The sequence below is a fragment of the Pezoporus occidentalis genome, unplaced genomic scaffold, assembly GCF_034315485.1.
Source record: "Pezoporus occidentalis ecotype Australia unplaced genomic scaffold, CSIRO_AGI_Poc_V1 ctg7, whole genome shotgun sequence".
Lineage (NCBI taxonomy): Eukaryota > Metazoa > Chordata > Aves > Psittaciformes > Psittacidae > Pezoporus > Pezoporus occidentalis.
Window position 1 is genome coordinate 6,118,296 of NW_026916052.1, and position 17,384 is coordinate 6,135,679.

At 34.6% G+C, this 17,384-nt stretch overlaps 1 protein-coding gene across 12 annotated transcripts in view; it reads right to left on the reverse strand.

Moving 5' to 3' along the window:
• Positions 1–514: 514 nt before the first annotated feature.
• The window catches only part of QKI (QKI, KH domain containing RNA binding), a 162,822-nt gene continuing 145,952 nt past the window's right edge, over positions 515–17,384 (reverse strand). For 4 of the 12 annotated variants that reach the window (XM_062641699.1, XM_062641693.1, XM_062641691.1 and 1 more), the window contains 4 exons: positions 16,567–16,654; positions 13,984–14,280; positions 11,308–11,382; positions 515–6,890 (listed from right to left, as the gene is read on the reverse strand). In XM_062641699.1, the coding sequence (XP_062497683.1) occupies positions 6,874–6,890; positions 11,308–11,382; positions 13,984–14,280; positions 16,567–16,654 (477 nt within the window). In that variant the 3' untranslated portion in view covers positions 515–6,873. Of the gene's footprint in view, positions 6,891–9,937; positions 12,152–13,972; positions 14,281–16,566; positions 16,655–17,384 lie in introns of those variants that run through there. The other 8 variants (XM_062641696.1, XM_062641692.1, XM_062641697.1 and 5 more) reach the window with 6 other exon arrangements.

Consider the following 17,384-nt stretch of genomic DNA (forward strand, 5'->3'; position numbering starts at 1 on the left):
TTCGTAGGCAAAGAATATCCTGGTAAAGAAATTGTGTTAAACTATCATCACATAAATATTACTGAAATTGTTAAAACACCATAATCTATTTCTTCTCCAGAGTGTTTCTCACTTGATTCATACTAGATAATAGTGTCAGATTTGTTATCATTTTCTATAGCAACCAGAACCCCCCCCAACAAGTATGCTACCTTTACTACAAAGTAGTACTCCTCCTCCTTATTTGCTCTATACAGTTGTAGCATTGATTACAGAAATACAGTAATATAAAAGTCACTTGGCTGTCTTTCAGAAATTGATAGAATCAGTGCATCCACAAATCTACATTCAAAATGTGATCCGCACATTTCTGGTATATAATGCATACTTGCCTTATTTACAGTTACAGACAACAACAGCATATGCAATAAGAAACTGTTGAGCAAAAAATACCTTGGTAATCAGATGTCCATGAAATTTAAGCCTCTTCAACAATTAACATCCTTTGTAACACTGCTAAAAGCATCAATGAAAATTGAAGTGTGAAAAATGTACATTCTTTATTCTGCTGTTTGGATACAGAATAAAATTTAACTTTTCAGAAAATAGAACTATAGCTACAGCTTTGAGAGCTGTCAGTTTGCTTTTGAGGATAAAGTACATGCACTTTTTCCAGTTACTTTATTGCACATAATGTACAGTCATAAATGGTGTTTTATTTACATGTTTTGGCAATATCCATGTTTGTCTTCCCCCTTCAGAATACATTATTTTGCACAAACAAAACCTTAAGTGTTTCACACAAACTGCCATAATACAAGTCAAAGCATATATGTATATACGTTGTTTGATGTTGCTGTTTTCTCGGTTAATTCTTCTAACATCTCAGTTAATCTTTGCCTTGGGAATCAGATTCCTCCCAGTTAGTCTGCTGTCAAAGACGGATATCTGAACTGCTGGCACCAAGAAGTTAGCACCGCGACCTGCTGTGCCCAACACCCATCTCCTACACAGAACCATACCACCTGCAATTAGTGTGCAGGCACATAGAAGGAAGAGCACTGTACTTTTGTTAACCAGTTTGATTCAACATTGATTACCATGTGTTAATGCTACGGTTCATGTGTTATTTGGACACTATTCCATTAATAGTGTTTAAAAAAAATGTATCAAATCTATTAAAAACATAATGGAGATTTCAAAAACAATTACGTACTTCCAGACCTAGGAATGCGTTACTCAGATTCCATTCTGTACAATGTGCCGTTTATGACGGCTGCTATTTTTACCAAGACACAAAAAATCAGGTTTCGTGTACTTTTGTTTCCCCCAGATTAAAGCGATTTCTTAATGGATGACAACACACTTCCATGTTTCCCTGCATTTTCAGGGCAGAAAGCTTTTTAGTGGTCCCCCTCAGAGTACAATCTAGGAGTAAGCCATTCGTTACATATGGATTTGGGATTACTTTTTAAAGGTATGTTCAAATAAAGTATCAATGTTGTCAGTATACATTTAAAACATTCCAAAGATGCCCCTGAAGACTCTTTATATTCTGGATTGATAGCACAAAAACCCACCCAACAAACTCTTGGAGAAACCAAATTTGTTGTACTTTGCTACAACAGTTCACTTTAAAGATGTGAATAGCACTGCTCAAATTGTACTTTGAAAGGCTCTGGGATGTTTTTGTTTATATTCTGACCTACTGAAAAAAATAACAGATTTACCTTAAGATAAATACCACTTGATTGGATCAAACAGCAATTCTCCAATTGACTTGAATGTATAATCTTTCAAATGTTAGGACAACTTAACCCCAGAATAATAACATAGGACAACCTGGCTTCAGTGATGTACCAATACTGAAGTCATCAATTCAGCTCTAAAAATAACTCATTTCTTTACTATAAGCAGACAAAGTATAAAACAGTTAAATTTTCAGACAGTCACGTAAACTGAGAAATACATCTGGCGGACAACAATAGCTAATATAAAATTTTGACTTTAGAGTTTTCCTTTTTTGCTGTCATTCAGCTTATCAGTACTTCAAAACTTACATCAACCTTCACTACTGCATATAATGAAGAATGAGATGAAAATGCACTGTGGACAAAGTATGACAGTATTTCATATCTAATAAAAATACAAAACAATAAAAATATTACAGAAACGCAGTAGTTTTGGGAACAGAAGTATTCTTCAACATAAAATACTAATCTTTTGTCCCATCTGAATATTTTCACCTGAACTCGAGGAGAGCACTTTACCAAGTTTAGATGTGTGCCTCTGACAAAATTCTTAAGGAACATATACTTTTGACTCTGAAAGGACACTTGTGCCATTATACAACCAAAAGGTCCTGATGTTATCTGTACTAAATGTCTAAATTTATCCTCTCCCTGTGGCTGACTTTTAGGATAGCAAGGTATTCATGATCTGTTAAATTAAGAAAGATTCCTGTACAAGTAAAACTACATGCCATTAGAAAACTAACAGCTTCATCAAAGCTAGACTGTTTTTCTCTATAAACATGCATTCTATTTGAATTCCTACTGTGAGAACTTTTTAAAATAAAAGTTTTATATCACATGGATTTCAAGATATGTAATTTCAAACATAAATTAAAGAAGGCATTTGAACAGATGAAAAGACTCATCTGATTTTTTACGATCAACAAGAGACTTAAGCTTTCACAAAAACTGTTGATATTTGAAGAGTTACCTACACTGAGGATCTCCCTTGACATTAGCTGCAATCACTGTCCAGTTAAGATTACAAATCTGGGAGAAAAACCTGGGGATATGTAAAGGAGCCTCAGGCAGCAGAAGCTTTCAGAGAGAAATGTTTCTGTAAAAATATTTGCATAGATATACATTCAAAACAGCATTTTCTCCATTTCAATTCCCTGCATTCATGTTGCTACAGTCATCCACAGGGATAAAGATGACATAGACAGCCCTAGAATCTGAAATGGCTGTTGCTTGGTAATATAGTGAAAGGTGTATTTTTGTACTTTCTGCAGTCATTAGGAAATGATCTGGTTTGACCTTTGGCTTACAGAAATTGTACTCCCCTGAGCTACGCAATACTGACAGACTATAGCAGAAGTACAAACAAAAGTTCAAAACCGTGTGGCAGGAAGAAAATAAGGCACCTGTGGCAAGGAAAACCTCCAGATTTCAATGTACAGTAATTCTATCTAGAAGTATTTTGTGCTTAGAAATGTCGCATGATGCAACAGTGAACCAGGTGCCAAACCCAACAAATCACAAATTACTATGAGAGTAACTGCAACCTCTGAATGGTTCAACAAAGAATCAAACTGGTTTCTGTACACCATCACGATTTACCAATATACAGGCATCTTTGCTCTTTTGCTGTGAGCCGACAGTAATTATTTTAGAGAGAGAAAAAGAAAGTGTGGAATTAGTAATGCAGATGCTGAAAGGCAAGTGGCAAGACTCTACAAGAAGAATGCCTCAAAAATGCTACTTTGTTCCCTTTTCTACTGGCACCTATTCCCCAAGGTAAAAGGCCAGAATGACCAAAGCCAACTTAAGAGTAGTGTGCAGAATGTCAAGCCGACAAACAACATAAAAACAAGTCACGTTGTGTTATCTGTGGTCACGTTCTTCAGGGTTAGTCCAGTAACTCAAGACTTTACATTCTTCCGTCTTTATTTGTTTACTTTAATTAAACATGTAATGGTTAATAAACAGACATAGTCCAGAGTTAGTAGGTTGGTATTATAACATTTATTAAAATAATGCTATGGGTTAATAGAAACAGCAAAGAACCAAAGAATTTAAATGCAAGCTATGTAAAAACCCAACTAAAACCCAAATATGTCTAATGTATTCATCCAGTAGCTAACTAAAAGCCCAAGAAAGACAACACTCCCAATATAATAAAGTACTGCAAAACAATTGGCAATTTTTCAGTTATCAAAATTGTGGGTTTTGCATTTTGTATCCTTTTTTCTCAATCAGGAAAAAAATTCTTTTGAATGTTATATAACATACATATAAAACAAGATAGAAAAATACATTATAAACTTGTAACAATGGCTGTAAATACATTATCTTACATGTTTCTCATAGGCAATAGGTTGGTTATGGTACATACATTGCATGAAACTACTAAGATAATAAAGAATAGACAAATACATGTCATCTGTACGGTTACATACAAGCGACACTCCCATCTACCCACTCTAAAAAAATTACATAATACTGTCAGAAAGAAGTCTTAAAACTACTTATTTTAATAAAGAAAAAGTAATTAAAGAATGATAATACTGAGAACCAAGGCATTCAGAGATTTCAAAGTCATGCTTTTTTTAAGTTCATCCAAAATTTTGTCAACTAAATTTTCAGAAGTTTGTTTAGAGCAAACATTACTTTCACATGTCACACATCTATTTCATACACTTCCCCTCTGCCCCAGTAAAAGACCTTTGATAAACATCTAAAATGTCCAGGTTTTATCATAGCTGAGATGAAACTGGATCAAATACTGGTATTGTTTTAGCAAATCTCTCTTCAAATGTTTGAGTGTCGCAAGTTTATTCAACCAACCAACCAAAATAAAATCAAAATGGCACAGCATATACTGTAAATAAGATCAACACAACTGTATGTGTAACAGGAAGACAAAGCCAGTGGCACAATAAACAAAAAGCTAGCTGAATACCAAGGATGAATGTCTATTGCATAGTAAATAAACTGATAATTATTTCCAGGTGAGACAAGATGTAAGATGAGGTCACCATGCAGGTGCTTAAAAATGTAAGCCCTCTTAGCTTACTATTGACCTTTCATTTGGAAGCTGTGAAGATTTGCAGGAGGAGAATAAGTTGACAAGAGGGGAATAAAGTTATCACCTGATATTTGCCAAGCTTAGTACTGAGCCCCACACAAAGTAATACTTAATGTTGTCAGAATTAAATACTGTGAGTTCAACAGCTTCAGCTCTTGCAATTGCTCAGCTGTATGAATCTTGTGGAAATAAGGGTTAAAAATAAAGTACAGCTGGACTTCAAACAACTAACTGATGTCTTTCTCCTGCTTATCTTATGAGGAAAACCCAGTGGGCAAATCTAACAATAATTAAGGAAGAACTGAAATAAATAACTTGCATGCTGTTTGTCACTGCAGGAGCTGCTTGTGAAAACCAGGGACATACTCAGACTATCACTGAAAACCAGCTAAGCACTTTCGATTTCATTACCCACAGAACATCAGTTTTCTGGGTGATGCCACAGCCTACTATATTTGATGTGTATTTATTCCAACTGAAAGCAAAAATACTCATCTCCATCCTTGAACAAAAACGACATACTTCCAGCTCTAAAAACTTTTGTCAGCTAATAGCCTCATTTAGCATGAGACAGCGCATCACAGAACCCTTTGGTTTACATTGCACAAGTATGGCATTTACTATGATTTAAAAAGTAGAGTGGTTGAAATACCAATGGGCTGGTTTGGTAAAACCTTTAACAAATATTTTATGAAATGAGATTTTGGCAAAGTCACGTCACACTAGTTATGGCAAAAATCAGGTAATTAATATGGTCAACTCATCATTTGTCTTCCCTCACAGCTTCTTTCACATACTGGGCGACTGAGTGGCATGCAGTAACTTGTCTGAGGGAGAAGCTGATTATACAAGACATTTGACTAAATGACCATGAAGAAAATAAGGCACTTTCTTTTCTTTAGACTTATTCCAATACTTAAAAAATAAAAAAGAAAGACTAAAAGGCTCTTTTGGTCTTTTGTTTCTTGACAACCACCAGAAAAAATCATTTAATGAAATAAAGGGTTTCTTTGTTCTTTTTTTCTTTTTTTATAACACTTGAAAGTATAAAATGCTACATTTCAAAAAATATATCTTTTTTTTTCTGCACCAGCACCCTTGTATAGTAAAAGTATCTACTTTTTTGTTCATTTTGTTTCAATGCACTACACTTTATCTACAATTTCATTACATGTATACAGCAAATAGGCAAGCATGGCTTTTACATCCTTAATGAAATTTTTTCTATACAGGGAGGTTTTAAAAAAAATATTTGAACAGTTTGCCCAGTAATGTGACACATAATGCATGTACCTTGTTCTCATGTAATCTTCCGAGGAGATTAAAATATGGTTAAAGTAATTTAACGCAGATTTTGTTTTAATAGTGTTGCTGTTTTGTTCTCTGCATTAACGTAGCTCTAAAAAATCATCGTCATCTGCATTTCATGGCACACTTTCCTTTAAAATGTCCAATTTGGCAGGCAATAGAAAAAAAGGCTGCAACATCTGCCCTTTGAGGGCACCGGTAGTGACTAAACAGCGTATCAAATTTTGAATACTTTTTGGAATCCCTTCCCCAATGACATCCCTGACCAAAGGTTCATGCATGATGCATCATCACACAGTACATTCAGAGAGAGCTTTGACTTCCTTATTTTAGTTTTTCTTTTTTTTTATTATTTTTTTTTCTGAGAAGAAAAATATTCCTAGAAGTCTCTCACAGTAACTGCCTCTGTCATCGGGTAGTTAAGGGACATCTGTCTCCATCTCGTGTGAGGCCTCCTTACCGTTCGCCTGGGGCAGGACACTAGAGGATGATCAGTGCGGAGGGATGAGTTGGACCTTATTGCTTTACTACTATTCAGTGCAGGTTCTAGAACCACTTTCACCCAAACAGGAGAACAACAAAAAGCGAAGTTGGAGGACAACAATTTCTTTGTCTGCTTTGTTAGATGGTAAGACGAACGGACAAGTGCCCCAGCTCGCTGCACTGAAGACAGGCAAGCAAAGGCGTTTACCAGTTAACTGATCAGCAGGCAGGCATGGTCAGGTCATCATTGGGTGAAGAGTTCAGAGGTCAGAAGGTCATAGGTTAGTTGCCGGTGGCGGCTGGGTGGTTAGAAACAAAAAAAAAACAAAACAAAAAAGAAAGAAAAGATAGAGAAGAGATTAGTTCCAGCTAGTGACGGCTTAATGACAACATGAAAACTAATCACAACTAATAAAAACCAAGCATGTTTAATTCTGACATACTGATTGACACCATCTACAGAATGCAATAAAATCATGACAGCCCTCCATCATGATTTGGACACGTGAAGGAGAAGCCCGCTCCCACAAAACCGGTTAACAGGAGAAATAGAGATAAAATACAACTATCGACTAATGGTTAGTAGCAGTCGATGAAGGAAATTGGAAAACAAAAAACAATGAACAGTTTTGGAACTGGGTAGAAGATTTCTGGAACAACAGTCAGTGCACAGCATCAGTATCTGACTGCTATTAAGCATTAGTATCTCCCCAGGTGCAAGCATTAAAGCAACTATTAATGATGGATGTGATTATTAATAACTGGTTGTTAAAAGAATGGAGTCATCTAAGGAATTCTGGACTTAGAGAAACAATTTGGATCAACAAACTATGGGCCAAACAAAGGGTTTTTGTTCAATAAATTTTTTATTGCCTTTCATTTATTCTATTTACAAACAACATGGAATTTCTTGGCCTCATGATACAAAGCAATACTAAACTGTAGTCTAGCAACGTAGGCATCATCGTGGGAACCAGGAAAACGCTCAGCCTTCTACTTTAGCCAGCATTTTCCCGTTCAAAATACTATTTTACACATATAGGACACTTATAAAATGCACTTGCATGTAAACACTGTAAAAGTCCTGCCATTTTAAAGTCTATACTTAAAAGCTCTAAGTACATCAAAAAATAGAGAAAATATCTAATTGGTACTAATAAGGCATTTTAAAACTACAAACAGCTCTCTTTATTCATTTTCAAAGCTAATACTCTGCAAATACAATAGAATCTGACATTTCATATACATTCCTGCTTTATATTTTTATATTTTAAAAGAAGCCACCTGTAAATACTATTTTCTCTTAAAAACAAAAACCAAAACAAAAAAAACCAAAACAAAACAAAAAAAACCAAAACCACAAACAAATTACAGTAAAACATAAAAAAGTTCTCAAGTGGAAAGTTATCATTCCAAATGTTCTGGAGCTGTTCCTTCTTTAATCATTCTCTCACATTCCCCTTCACCAAACTTGGTCCACTTAACAGTAGTATGATTTTTTTTTTATTTTTTTTTAAGACTCATTCAACAGCTTAATTATAGCTAAAATAAATTCTGAGGTTGATATAAGTTTTTGTACTGTTGCCATTTTGACTAAGGCAGAGGAGATGAAAGTGAGAAAGGTATTCAGTGCAAAGTCAGATTTGTGCCATTACATAAAATGAAGTCCAGTAGGTGTAATATTCACAGATAGCATTGATTTAGCGATCCTTCTTGTGGGCTAATTTACTTTCACATGATAAAAATGGCCTATCATTTAAGATACAGTTCATAACGCTACAAAAAAATTACTACTGTAACATAAATGAGACCATATGCTCCCTGATTTTTTTCAGAATCATGCTAAGTGGGATTCCTTTAAATTAAAACGGCTCTTTCAAAAATAAGCAAAAATAAAAATAAATATCTTATGTGGCACAATCTCACCACTTTACAGGTATACTAGAAACAGACTCTTAAAGCATTTTGATACTGATTACAATTTTGATTAAATGGTATTAAGATTTATATATAAATTATGCGAAAGTTGGTTTGGATAAAACATTCAAGAAAACTCTTAGCATTAATATTTCTTGTGGAGTTTATAATCAAAGCAAGCTACCTTTTAAAAATACCAGTACACCTGTGATACATCCTCTGCCAAGTCTCTGGCCTTCTACAGTACACACAGGTTTCTCAACTGTGCAACACCATTTACAGTTTATTACAATTAAATCAGTCAGTCTCTCTGTTACATGCATCAAATTCAACTTTGTATTATTTATAAACTGGGGAGTTAAAATGAGCTATTTTTTTTAACCCTTCACCAATTCTAAATGCTTAGTTGTAAGAGTAAAACATTTACACATTTGGGGATTCTTGCTTTAAATGCAGTGCTTATCTATTAAAAAAAAAAACCCAAACCCTATGCAAAGAATAAAACCTACTTAAAAAGTGAATGCAGTAGTACTACAAAGTCATCTGAAAGTGGATTTAGAATTTAAAAACCCAAACATGAAAACAACTTTAGACCCAATGAATGTGAATATAGATTTAGTAATATTTAACTATATTAAAAAAAAAAAGTTCTGTATTGAAGAAAGAAAGAAAAAAAAAAAAGCATTTCGGTTTGCTGACATTGTTTTTCATGGCTACAGCTATAGAAGTATATTGGTGACAGTACTACCAAATAGGTGGATATTGTAAATACTGATAGTATTTTAATTCTACAACATAATTTTAGCACATTAAAAGAAACTGTTTCATTGCTGAAGTTCTCTTCAAAACCATCGTGAAATTTAAATCTGTGCACTGAAATCTACGATGTCAAATTCAAAATACAATGAAGTACAGTTGCAAAATTAATTTTGTGTAAATTTCTTAATACACACTGGGATTATTTAGACAAGACTTCAAAATAACATTCTCCTGAAATATCAGCATGGTTTTCATGCTAAAGGAGAGGTATGCATGACTTACTCAACAGGAGGTAAGCCATGTGTATTTATCTACCTAAGACAGTGAGCTTGCAATATTGAGAGATGAACACTATCATCAGAAATTGGCTGTATTTTAAAAGGTGAAGTGATAACAATAACTGTTTTCAATTACTTGTTAGTGATTCAGATGAAACATCTAGGCTCTTCGCAAAGTATTTAAAATCAAAGACAACCAAATCCCTACTATCCATTACTCTTGACAGAGATAGGTTTTAACCTTTTTTTCTATTTAATTCCCCGTCCCTCTTTTTTCTTTTGGTAAACATGGGCTATGATTATACCCTGTTGCCCACTGAATAGTTCTCAAGAAATGAGAAAAAGCCAATGGGCTGTAAATAGTGTGCAGTGATATAAAAGAAGAAGCAGTCTTCCAGAAAACTTAAGTAGTGTATTGTTCTCAGCTTTACACTTTCTGTAAAGCCTAAGATCATATGCACAAATATAGCAACTATCCATTAGGGCCCTTCTTACTGTATTGCCTGAAGTCTGTATTGTTTCTGTAGTTAATTTATGGAAGGTTGTGAGAAGTGTAGTCAATGTTAGGAGATGTCAGACCTGTCACCAGGATTTGGCTTTTGCATATTACAGTATCATGGAAGCCTGCACAAGACTGATTTTGATGAGAGCAGAATAATAATACTTGGCATGTAACGCTTTGCATCCTCAAAGCCCTGTACAAAAAAAACAAGAACCCCCACAACACCCCTGTGAGGTAGGGAAGTATTATTATCCTTGTTTCACAGATGGGAAAACATACACAGAGAGATTAAATGACTTGCTGAAACCCACAGTGAGTCAGCAGCAGGGATGAGATAAGAATTCATCCCACACACTGCTTCCTAAGCAATGTCAATAAACCGAAAATATCACTTTTCTCAATAAGCTTAAATACTTCATTCAGGGGTCCAAAGGCATTACACTTGAGGAACAGGAGAAAAATGAAGATTTACTTTCCATTCAAGGGTTAAAGAGAGATGCCCAAATATTGGATGTCATCTCACCGACAGGACTTCAAAAGTTGCTTCTCCTTCAGGTTACACATTTTAGCAGCAAAAGGCAAATACCAAGAAATAGATTTTGGCAAAAAAACCAAAACACACTCCCTTCCTCCACCCTTAGTAATTCAAACTCAAACAACTTTTGAAGTATTATCTTCACAGCCCTTACCTTTCTGAATTCAGTCAGGTATCTGAGAACATGCATCCTCCTCATAATATACAGTACAGTGGCTCAAAAGTTTATTGGAAAAAAAGGAATCTAAATCTTCAAATTTCTCCAGACACAGACAGGAGGCATTTATTCCTTTACTTCTTTCTCATTAAGCAACCATCCATTCATTTTATTTTGCAACACCAATCTGATATTTCCACACCAATTAAAAGAGCAAATTGGGGGAAGAAAGGGGAAACACGGCCAAATTAATTACTGTAGTACTGAATTCTTAGCATTTTCTGATACAGATGGATCTTTAAACAGTTTTTAAAAGGGAATCAGTTATATAACTTATATTAAATGTATCACAAAGCTTATCTACTTAATTGAGCTGGGAAAGCCAAGTTTACAGAATGTTTTTAAAACCACAAGCATTCCCAAAGCTTTAAATTATGAACTGTTCATATTTTGGGGAAAAATAATGAATGGGTGAAAACCAGATATTTGGTTAACCAGCTGTGGTGTTGCAAATCTCATGTACACTCAAAGCACTTCTTACAAACAAGAACTGCAGAACTAAACTAACCTCGGTCTGCGGTCACAATCCTTTGGTAAGGATGGACACGCATATCGTGCCTTCGAACTTTAGTAGCCACCGCACCTAGTTAAATTGCAATTACCAAGACAAAGTTAGAAAACATTCAAAGAAAACATTAACAGCAGGTTTATCAAAATGGATTTAAATGATCATTAACTACAAAAGTTCATTTTAAGAAAAGCAACAAGTTAAGGCACAGTAGTTTCAAATCTTAATCTTAAAAGGAAGTTTATCTGTGCAGATTAATATTGCATTTATTTTAAACATCCTGGCCTTAACCTGTTTAATCCATTCATTTACAATCCCAAAATTACAGTATTTCATGAAATCTATTAGACCCAAGCACATTTAAGCTTTACTAGTCACATATTCACTGAAGTGCCTTTCTTGCAGCAGGACTATTTTAAATAATGCCATCTTTTAATACTGACAATTATTTGCTAACCTTAAGATCACTTCCAGTTCTACCACAAAAAAGTTTTAAAGCAATTCTTCAAGCCTACAGATTGTGATTTTAAACTTTAAGTCAATAAGTATGAACTGCAATGAATTAGGTGATTAGTAAAGCAAACACTATATAGAACACTTAGCAGTCAGTATACTACTATACACTCATAAATTACAGCTACTCTGTAATAATAGGAGCTAATCCAAATTAATAGCACTATTTTATTTTAAATCTATGTGCAAAAAAGTGCAAGTAAGTCACTGACTGCTAGGCCAAGCTTTTTTCAAGGCTGCTGAAAACTAAGCATTTGTTAAAATTCAGATCTGATGAAGGATCAGTTAAGACCGTTCTTGAATTCTTAGCCTTTCGTTGGGAAAGCCATACCTGAAGATAAAAGGAAGGGAATTGAAAGTTAGTCACCAACTAAAATTTGATCCCAACACCAATATCCCCAGAATACTAATAGGGATGCATTTCTCTGCCATTTTAGAAATAATTTTGATAAGACATCTTAAAGGTCCACCACAAAAAATGGACAAAATATACTAGTAATGAGAATGAGCATATTATAAAATAAAACTCAGTAAAAATTAATTTAATTCAGTTAACTCTATACAATTGCTCAGATAATAGAGCAGATGTATGAAGAGCTACCGATTTAGTGCTACTTAAGCAAAAGTGTGGTCTTCCCCCCACTCTCTCCCTGCCTTTTCCTATTTTAAATACGATTATTTGGTGAGATCTGTTTTGGTCAATACACCTGTGTTCTCACAGCTAAGCCCAAAAAGAATGCAATGGTTTCAGACACCATTTTCAGAGTAATCTTCCCCACTCTTGATAAAAAATTTTGAGAGAAATAAAAAATTTCCCTGTATCATATTCAATTATTATTATGGAATAATGTATTTCTTTACTCGCTATTAACCTAATCCAGGAGAGGACTTTGCCACTAACCAGCAACTGACAGCTACTGCTATGATCCCTGTTACTGTGACCTGATCCCATGACATATTCCAAGTGGACTTGCGGACTGGGGGTAGAGGAGCTCAGGAGGATATTTACATGTTTGTAAAAAGTAAATAAATGATGACATCATCATATGCTCACCGAATTTTGGCTATGGGGTAGCTGACAACTATAAGCGGATTAAAGACAGACCTTCTGCATACATTTGTCCTACTATATTTATATTTTGTCCTATTAATATTTTAAAATATTATAATTTTTATTATTGAGTCACTAATCCTGAAAGGCAGAAGTCTGAAATACACTTTCTTTTTTACTGTAAAAAATGTAGCATGGGAGCATGCACATATACAGGTAACTCAACAAGTTGCCACGTAAGTGAACAATTATTTTTTCAAAACTTTCAACAAAATACTGACTTTGAACATTACTGTCTAGTGTTCATTAGAGATGTTTAGAATTTGTTTAAGTCAATAACTGCCACTGAACAAACTAAGATCAAAGTCCTATAAAATCAACATTATGCAGCACCAAGGTCATACACAATTCAGAACAAATGGAAGAGAAAGATTATTTAGATTGTGTAGAGGGTAGAGAAGAAAGAAACTCTTGAACTCCTTGTTTCATATTGACCAGTTAACTGCACTGCGATGGCTGCTTTATCATTCTTGCCTTCACACAGCAAGTGAATCACCTGAAATATTAGGAATGATGGACATTTCAACCCAATGTATGTAAAAAAAGCCATCAATAAAATTGCTAATTGTGTCATCCTTTATATTAATTCACTGAAATTATTTTCTGGTTACAAACTGAAAAAAGACCCCTCCAGCTTTACTGCTGAAAAGGAATAGCAAAATAGGAATTTTCTCATCCAAAGGTTACTGGACATTAAAATTTATGTTAAAGAGAGCACAAACAAATCTGGCTATTCACAAGAGCCAAATGACATATAACAGATATCAACTCCTTAGGTTTGGGTTTTTCTCCTTGTCTATCTACCATCCAGCATCATGCAAACGTTTTCTTTTCAGTAGTCTTATTAACATACTAAACACACAAACATTTTAAATATGTTTTGCATTAACAGTTGCACCATGTGAACAGTTTTCCTATGTAGTTTTGATATACCTGGAATAAGACTGTTGCTTCAATTTTTTTTTTTTTTTGAGCCCCATAACCTCTACCTTGCAAATATCATAAAAGCATAAGCAATTTATTCTCCAGTCACCTGCATACAAAGGTCTTACCTAATACACCACTAGGCTCAATAGGATACTCAAGGATTGATGTAGCTGGTGCCAGCGTGTAGGGGTATTCATATGGTGTGTAAATTAAACCAGCTTCGGGTCCGGGTGGAACTATTGCAGCGGTGGGATGAGGAGTTCCATTTGGCATGACAGCGGTTTGTATTTGTCTGATCAAAGGCATTATGGTAGGGCCAGCTGGCGTAGGAGTACGCAGGGCAGCTGGTGGGAGAACAGGCGCAGGCCCGGTAATAATCCTTGGAGCCTGGGCTGTTGCTGCAAGAGAAAAGGCAAGGGCTGCTACAGTAAGCAAAGAAATTCAGAGGAAAGTATGGAGATAGCAGTACAAAACGTGGAAAGAATGGGAAAAAAGGGGAAAAGTAGGAAAGAAGAAAAATAAAAGGAAATCATTAGTACATGCGCTGATCACACAGTGCCAAAGCACACCATTCAAATGCAAACAGCTTTCCATTTTCCAGTGTGATTAAGTATGAACATGCAAAATAAAAAAGCCATTATAAAACAGTGAGGTAGATTTCTCAAACAGGTTACACAGCACAAAAGCTCCATTTTGACCATATTTCTTCATTTATGCTATCAAGACTGCATGAGACTGAGATGCATGCAGGAGATACGAGGGAAATACTGTCATAATCAGAGTACAAAATTTAGTGCCACTATAGAGTCCACAGATACTCAGTTATGCAGAGCTGCCCTATGAATCTACAGTTCTTACATGTCTTAAAAGTGTATTTAAACATATACACAGTTCCAGTTTCCAGGATCAGTGAAGTTAAAGATGATCTAGAAACAAAATGCATCCCCCTCTCCTGCTCTAGCATGAAAAAACAAACTCAGAAATGGTTGATTTCCTTATCAAATTCCCCAAAATAAAATACCTGCTTTGTATTAGAAGAAAACAGGCATTGGGTTCTTTGGTTTTGTTTTTTAAACTGTGCTAGCACATTTCACTGCATGTTATTTGAAGCCTGCTGGTACACAAGATAAACTTCTTAAACACTAACACATCAGCTGCTAACAGCCAATCTTAAAGGGTTATAATTTATAGATTTCTGTGCACTGCTGACAATCTACACTGATTCCATTAACTTATAGGTGGTCTGAAAAGAGAAATGTGGTGGTAGTTTTTCAGATTTGAGACTGTTTTGTTTAAAAAATTAAAATATTTAAAAAATCACAAGTGCTCAGACTGAATTCATAATTAAACAAAACAAACACACCCTCCAACTTTTTCACTTTCTTTCTTAAATGGAAATAAACCATTACTGCTTCTAGACCCTCAAGTTTTCAGTAAGATCAAAACACAAACAGTGAAACTATTATCAGAAAAAGTGAGTATGAGTGTGGAAATTTCTAGTTAAAAAAAAAATTAAATATATCTCAATCTTCCCACTTACACTGATAAAAATAGACCAGTGGGAATACATAAAAGAAATTGTTCCAATTAATACAAAGGTTTCTATGCAATAGTTTGCATCAATTTCAACTAATCCAAAACCATTTTACTCATAAATTTGCAATAATTTAGAGACTAAAATACAGTTAAAACTCATCTATCTTTAAATATTGCAGTATTCACTAGGGCTGAAAGATTTACCATTACCATTGTAGTGGTAAAAGCCCTTGCTTATGTCTCTTTTCAAATCTGAATAATTACACTGGTGTAAGCAGTCTCAAATTGACCTAACTGCATTCCAACCTTTAAACATATTCAACGTTGAAATGGTGACTGTGTGGAGAAACAAACTTGCAAATATCAGTAGGCCCTTAGTGAAAAGACTGATTTAACTGTGCTTATATTTGACATCTGTATCGCAGCTACAGCAAAATTTACTTTGGAACAGTATCAGCAGCTACATTTTCAGGAGGAGAAATTAGATTTTCCACTAGAGAAAATAGTTTGTATCACACATAATAGGTATACACTCTCATTAGTAGGTGTATTTAATTAATTTTCAAGTGTAAACCTGTGCATACATGCATTTGCAAAAGCATTTTCACACAAATGTAATGGAAGAAACTGTAAAAATGGCTCATTACATCACTGATCCCTGTGAACTCAGCTGTGAAATCAGTTGATGAATTGCTGGAAAAACGTAACGTTGGGGGGACACATGCAAGCAAGATGAAAGGAAGGAATGTAATACAGAAAAATGTATCCACAGTATTCTGGACATCTGTAACATTTTCAAATTACATCTCTAAAGATAAAATTGAAAAGGAGTCTATTGTCCTTTATATGCATTTAAGAAAAAAAAATATTGTAAAATAGAAAAATCTGTCTTAAGGGTTGAATTTTTTTTATCTATATATTTGTAAATATTTCAACCGAGACATACTGTTAAAAGAAAGGGGAGATGATGGACTAAACAAACCCCCCCAAACTAATAGAACTTATCTCCAGAAGATCTTTTGCAACAGCTGCCTACTGTTTTGTTGGGTTTTCACTGCTTTCTACTCTCAAACACAGCTGCTACTGCACATTTGCCAAAAAGTAGCTTTAGGAATCAAAACCAAATCAAATATTACTATGGCATTGACCCTTGAAGTTTATGACATGCTTACGTGATTTGATGTTGGCATCTCTGTAGGTGCCATTCAGAATTGCAAGCTCCATCAGCTGCATCTTTTTAAGGCTGTCTTCTCCTTCTGCCTGCATGTGAAGAGACAGGAAAAAAGACAGGCTTATTAATTTACTAGTGCACAAGATCTGAGAGACCTAGAATAAAATGCCTTCAAGTTTTAACCAAGCAAATTACCTGCTTATCGTTAGACACAAACCTGGTAAGCTTTGTCAGTTTTTCCTTAAAATTAAGTGAAAATTGCCTGTTGTCTATCATTAAGTGGTGTTGATAAATACCTTAAAAGTCTTGAAAAAGGCTCACACCATAAATTATAAAAACAGTTAACTGTAAGCTGTGCTTGATGGAAATTGTTTCTCAAGGTTCCAAATTTTTTTCTCAAGCTTTACTAATTGTTTTTTATGTACTCCTGAAGGGATCTTTTAAAAACTTATGTTATTGGGCTGGAGGGAGAATAGACACCATGAATTTTAAGCAACTTCAGTTTACTGTAACTTGCTCCACTCTAGTTGATACCAACTACTTAAAATAACAAACTTTGAGTAGCTTTCCAAACAGAACATCAACAACTGCTCTAAGGCAGAAATCATAATTATGGAACATGTAGATGTATTCTTGTTAGGATATAATTACTATTTGCATAGCATACATTATTCTTGGTTTGTCATCAGTACACATTACTTCCCTGGAGTTACCTAATCCATTGCTATATAGTAAAAAAAAAGCTAACTTTTTCAGTTACTAAGCAAAAATATTTCTGATTAGTACAATTTTACTTTCAAGACCAGGCATTTTCTGATC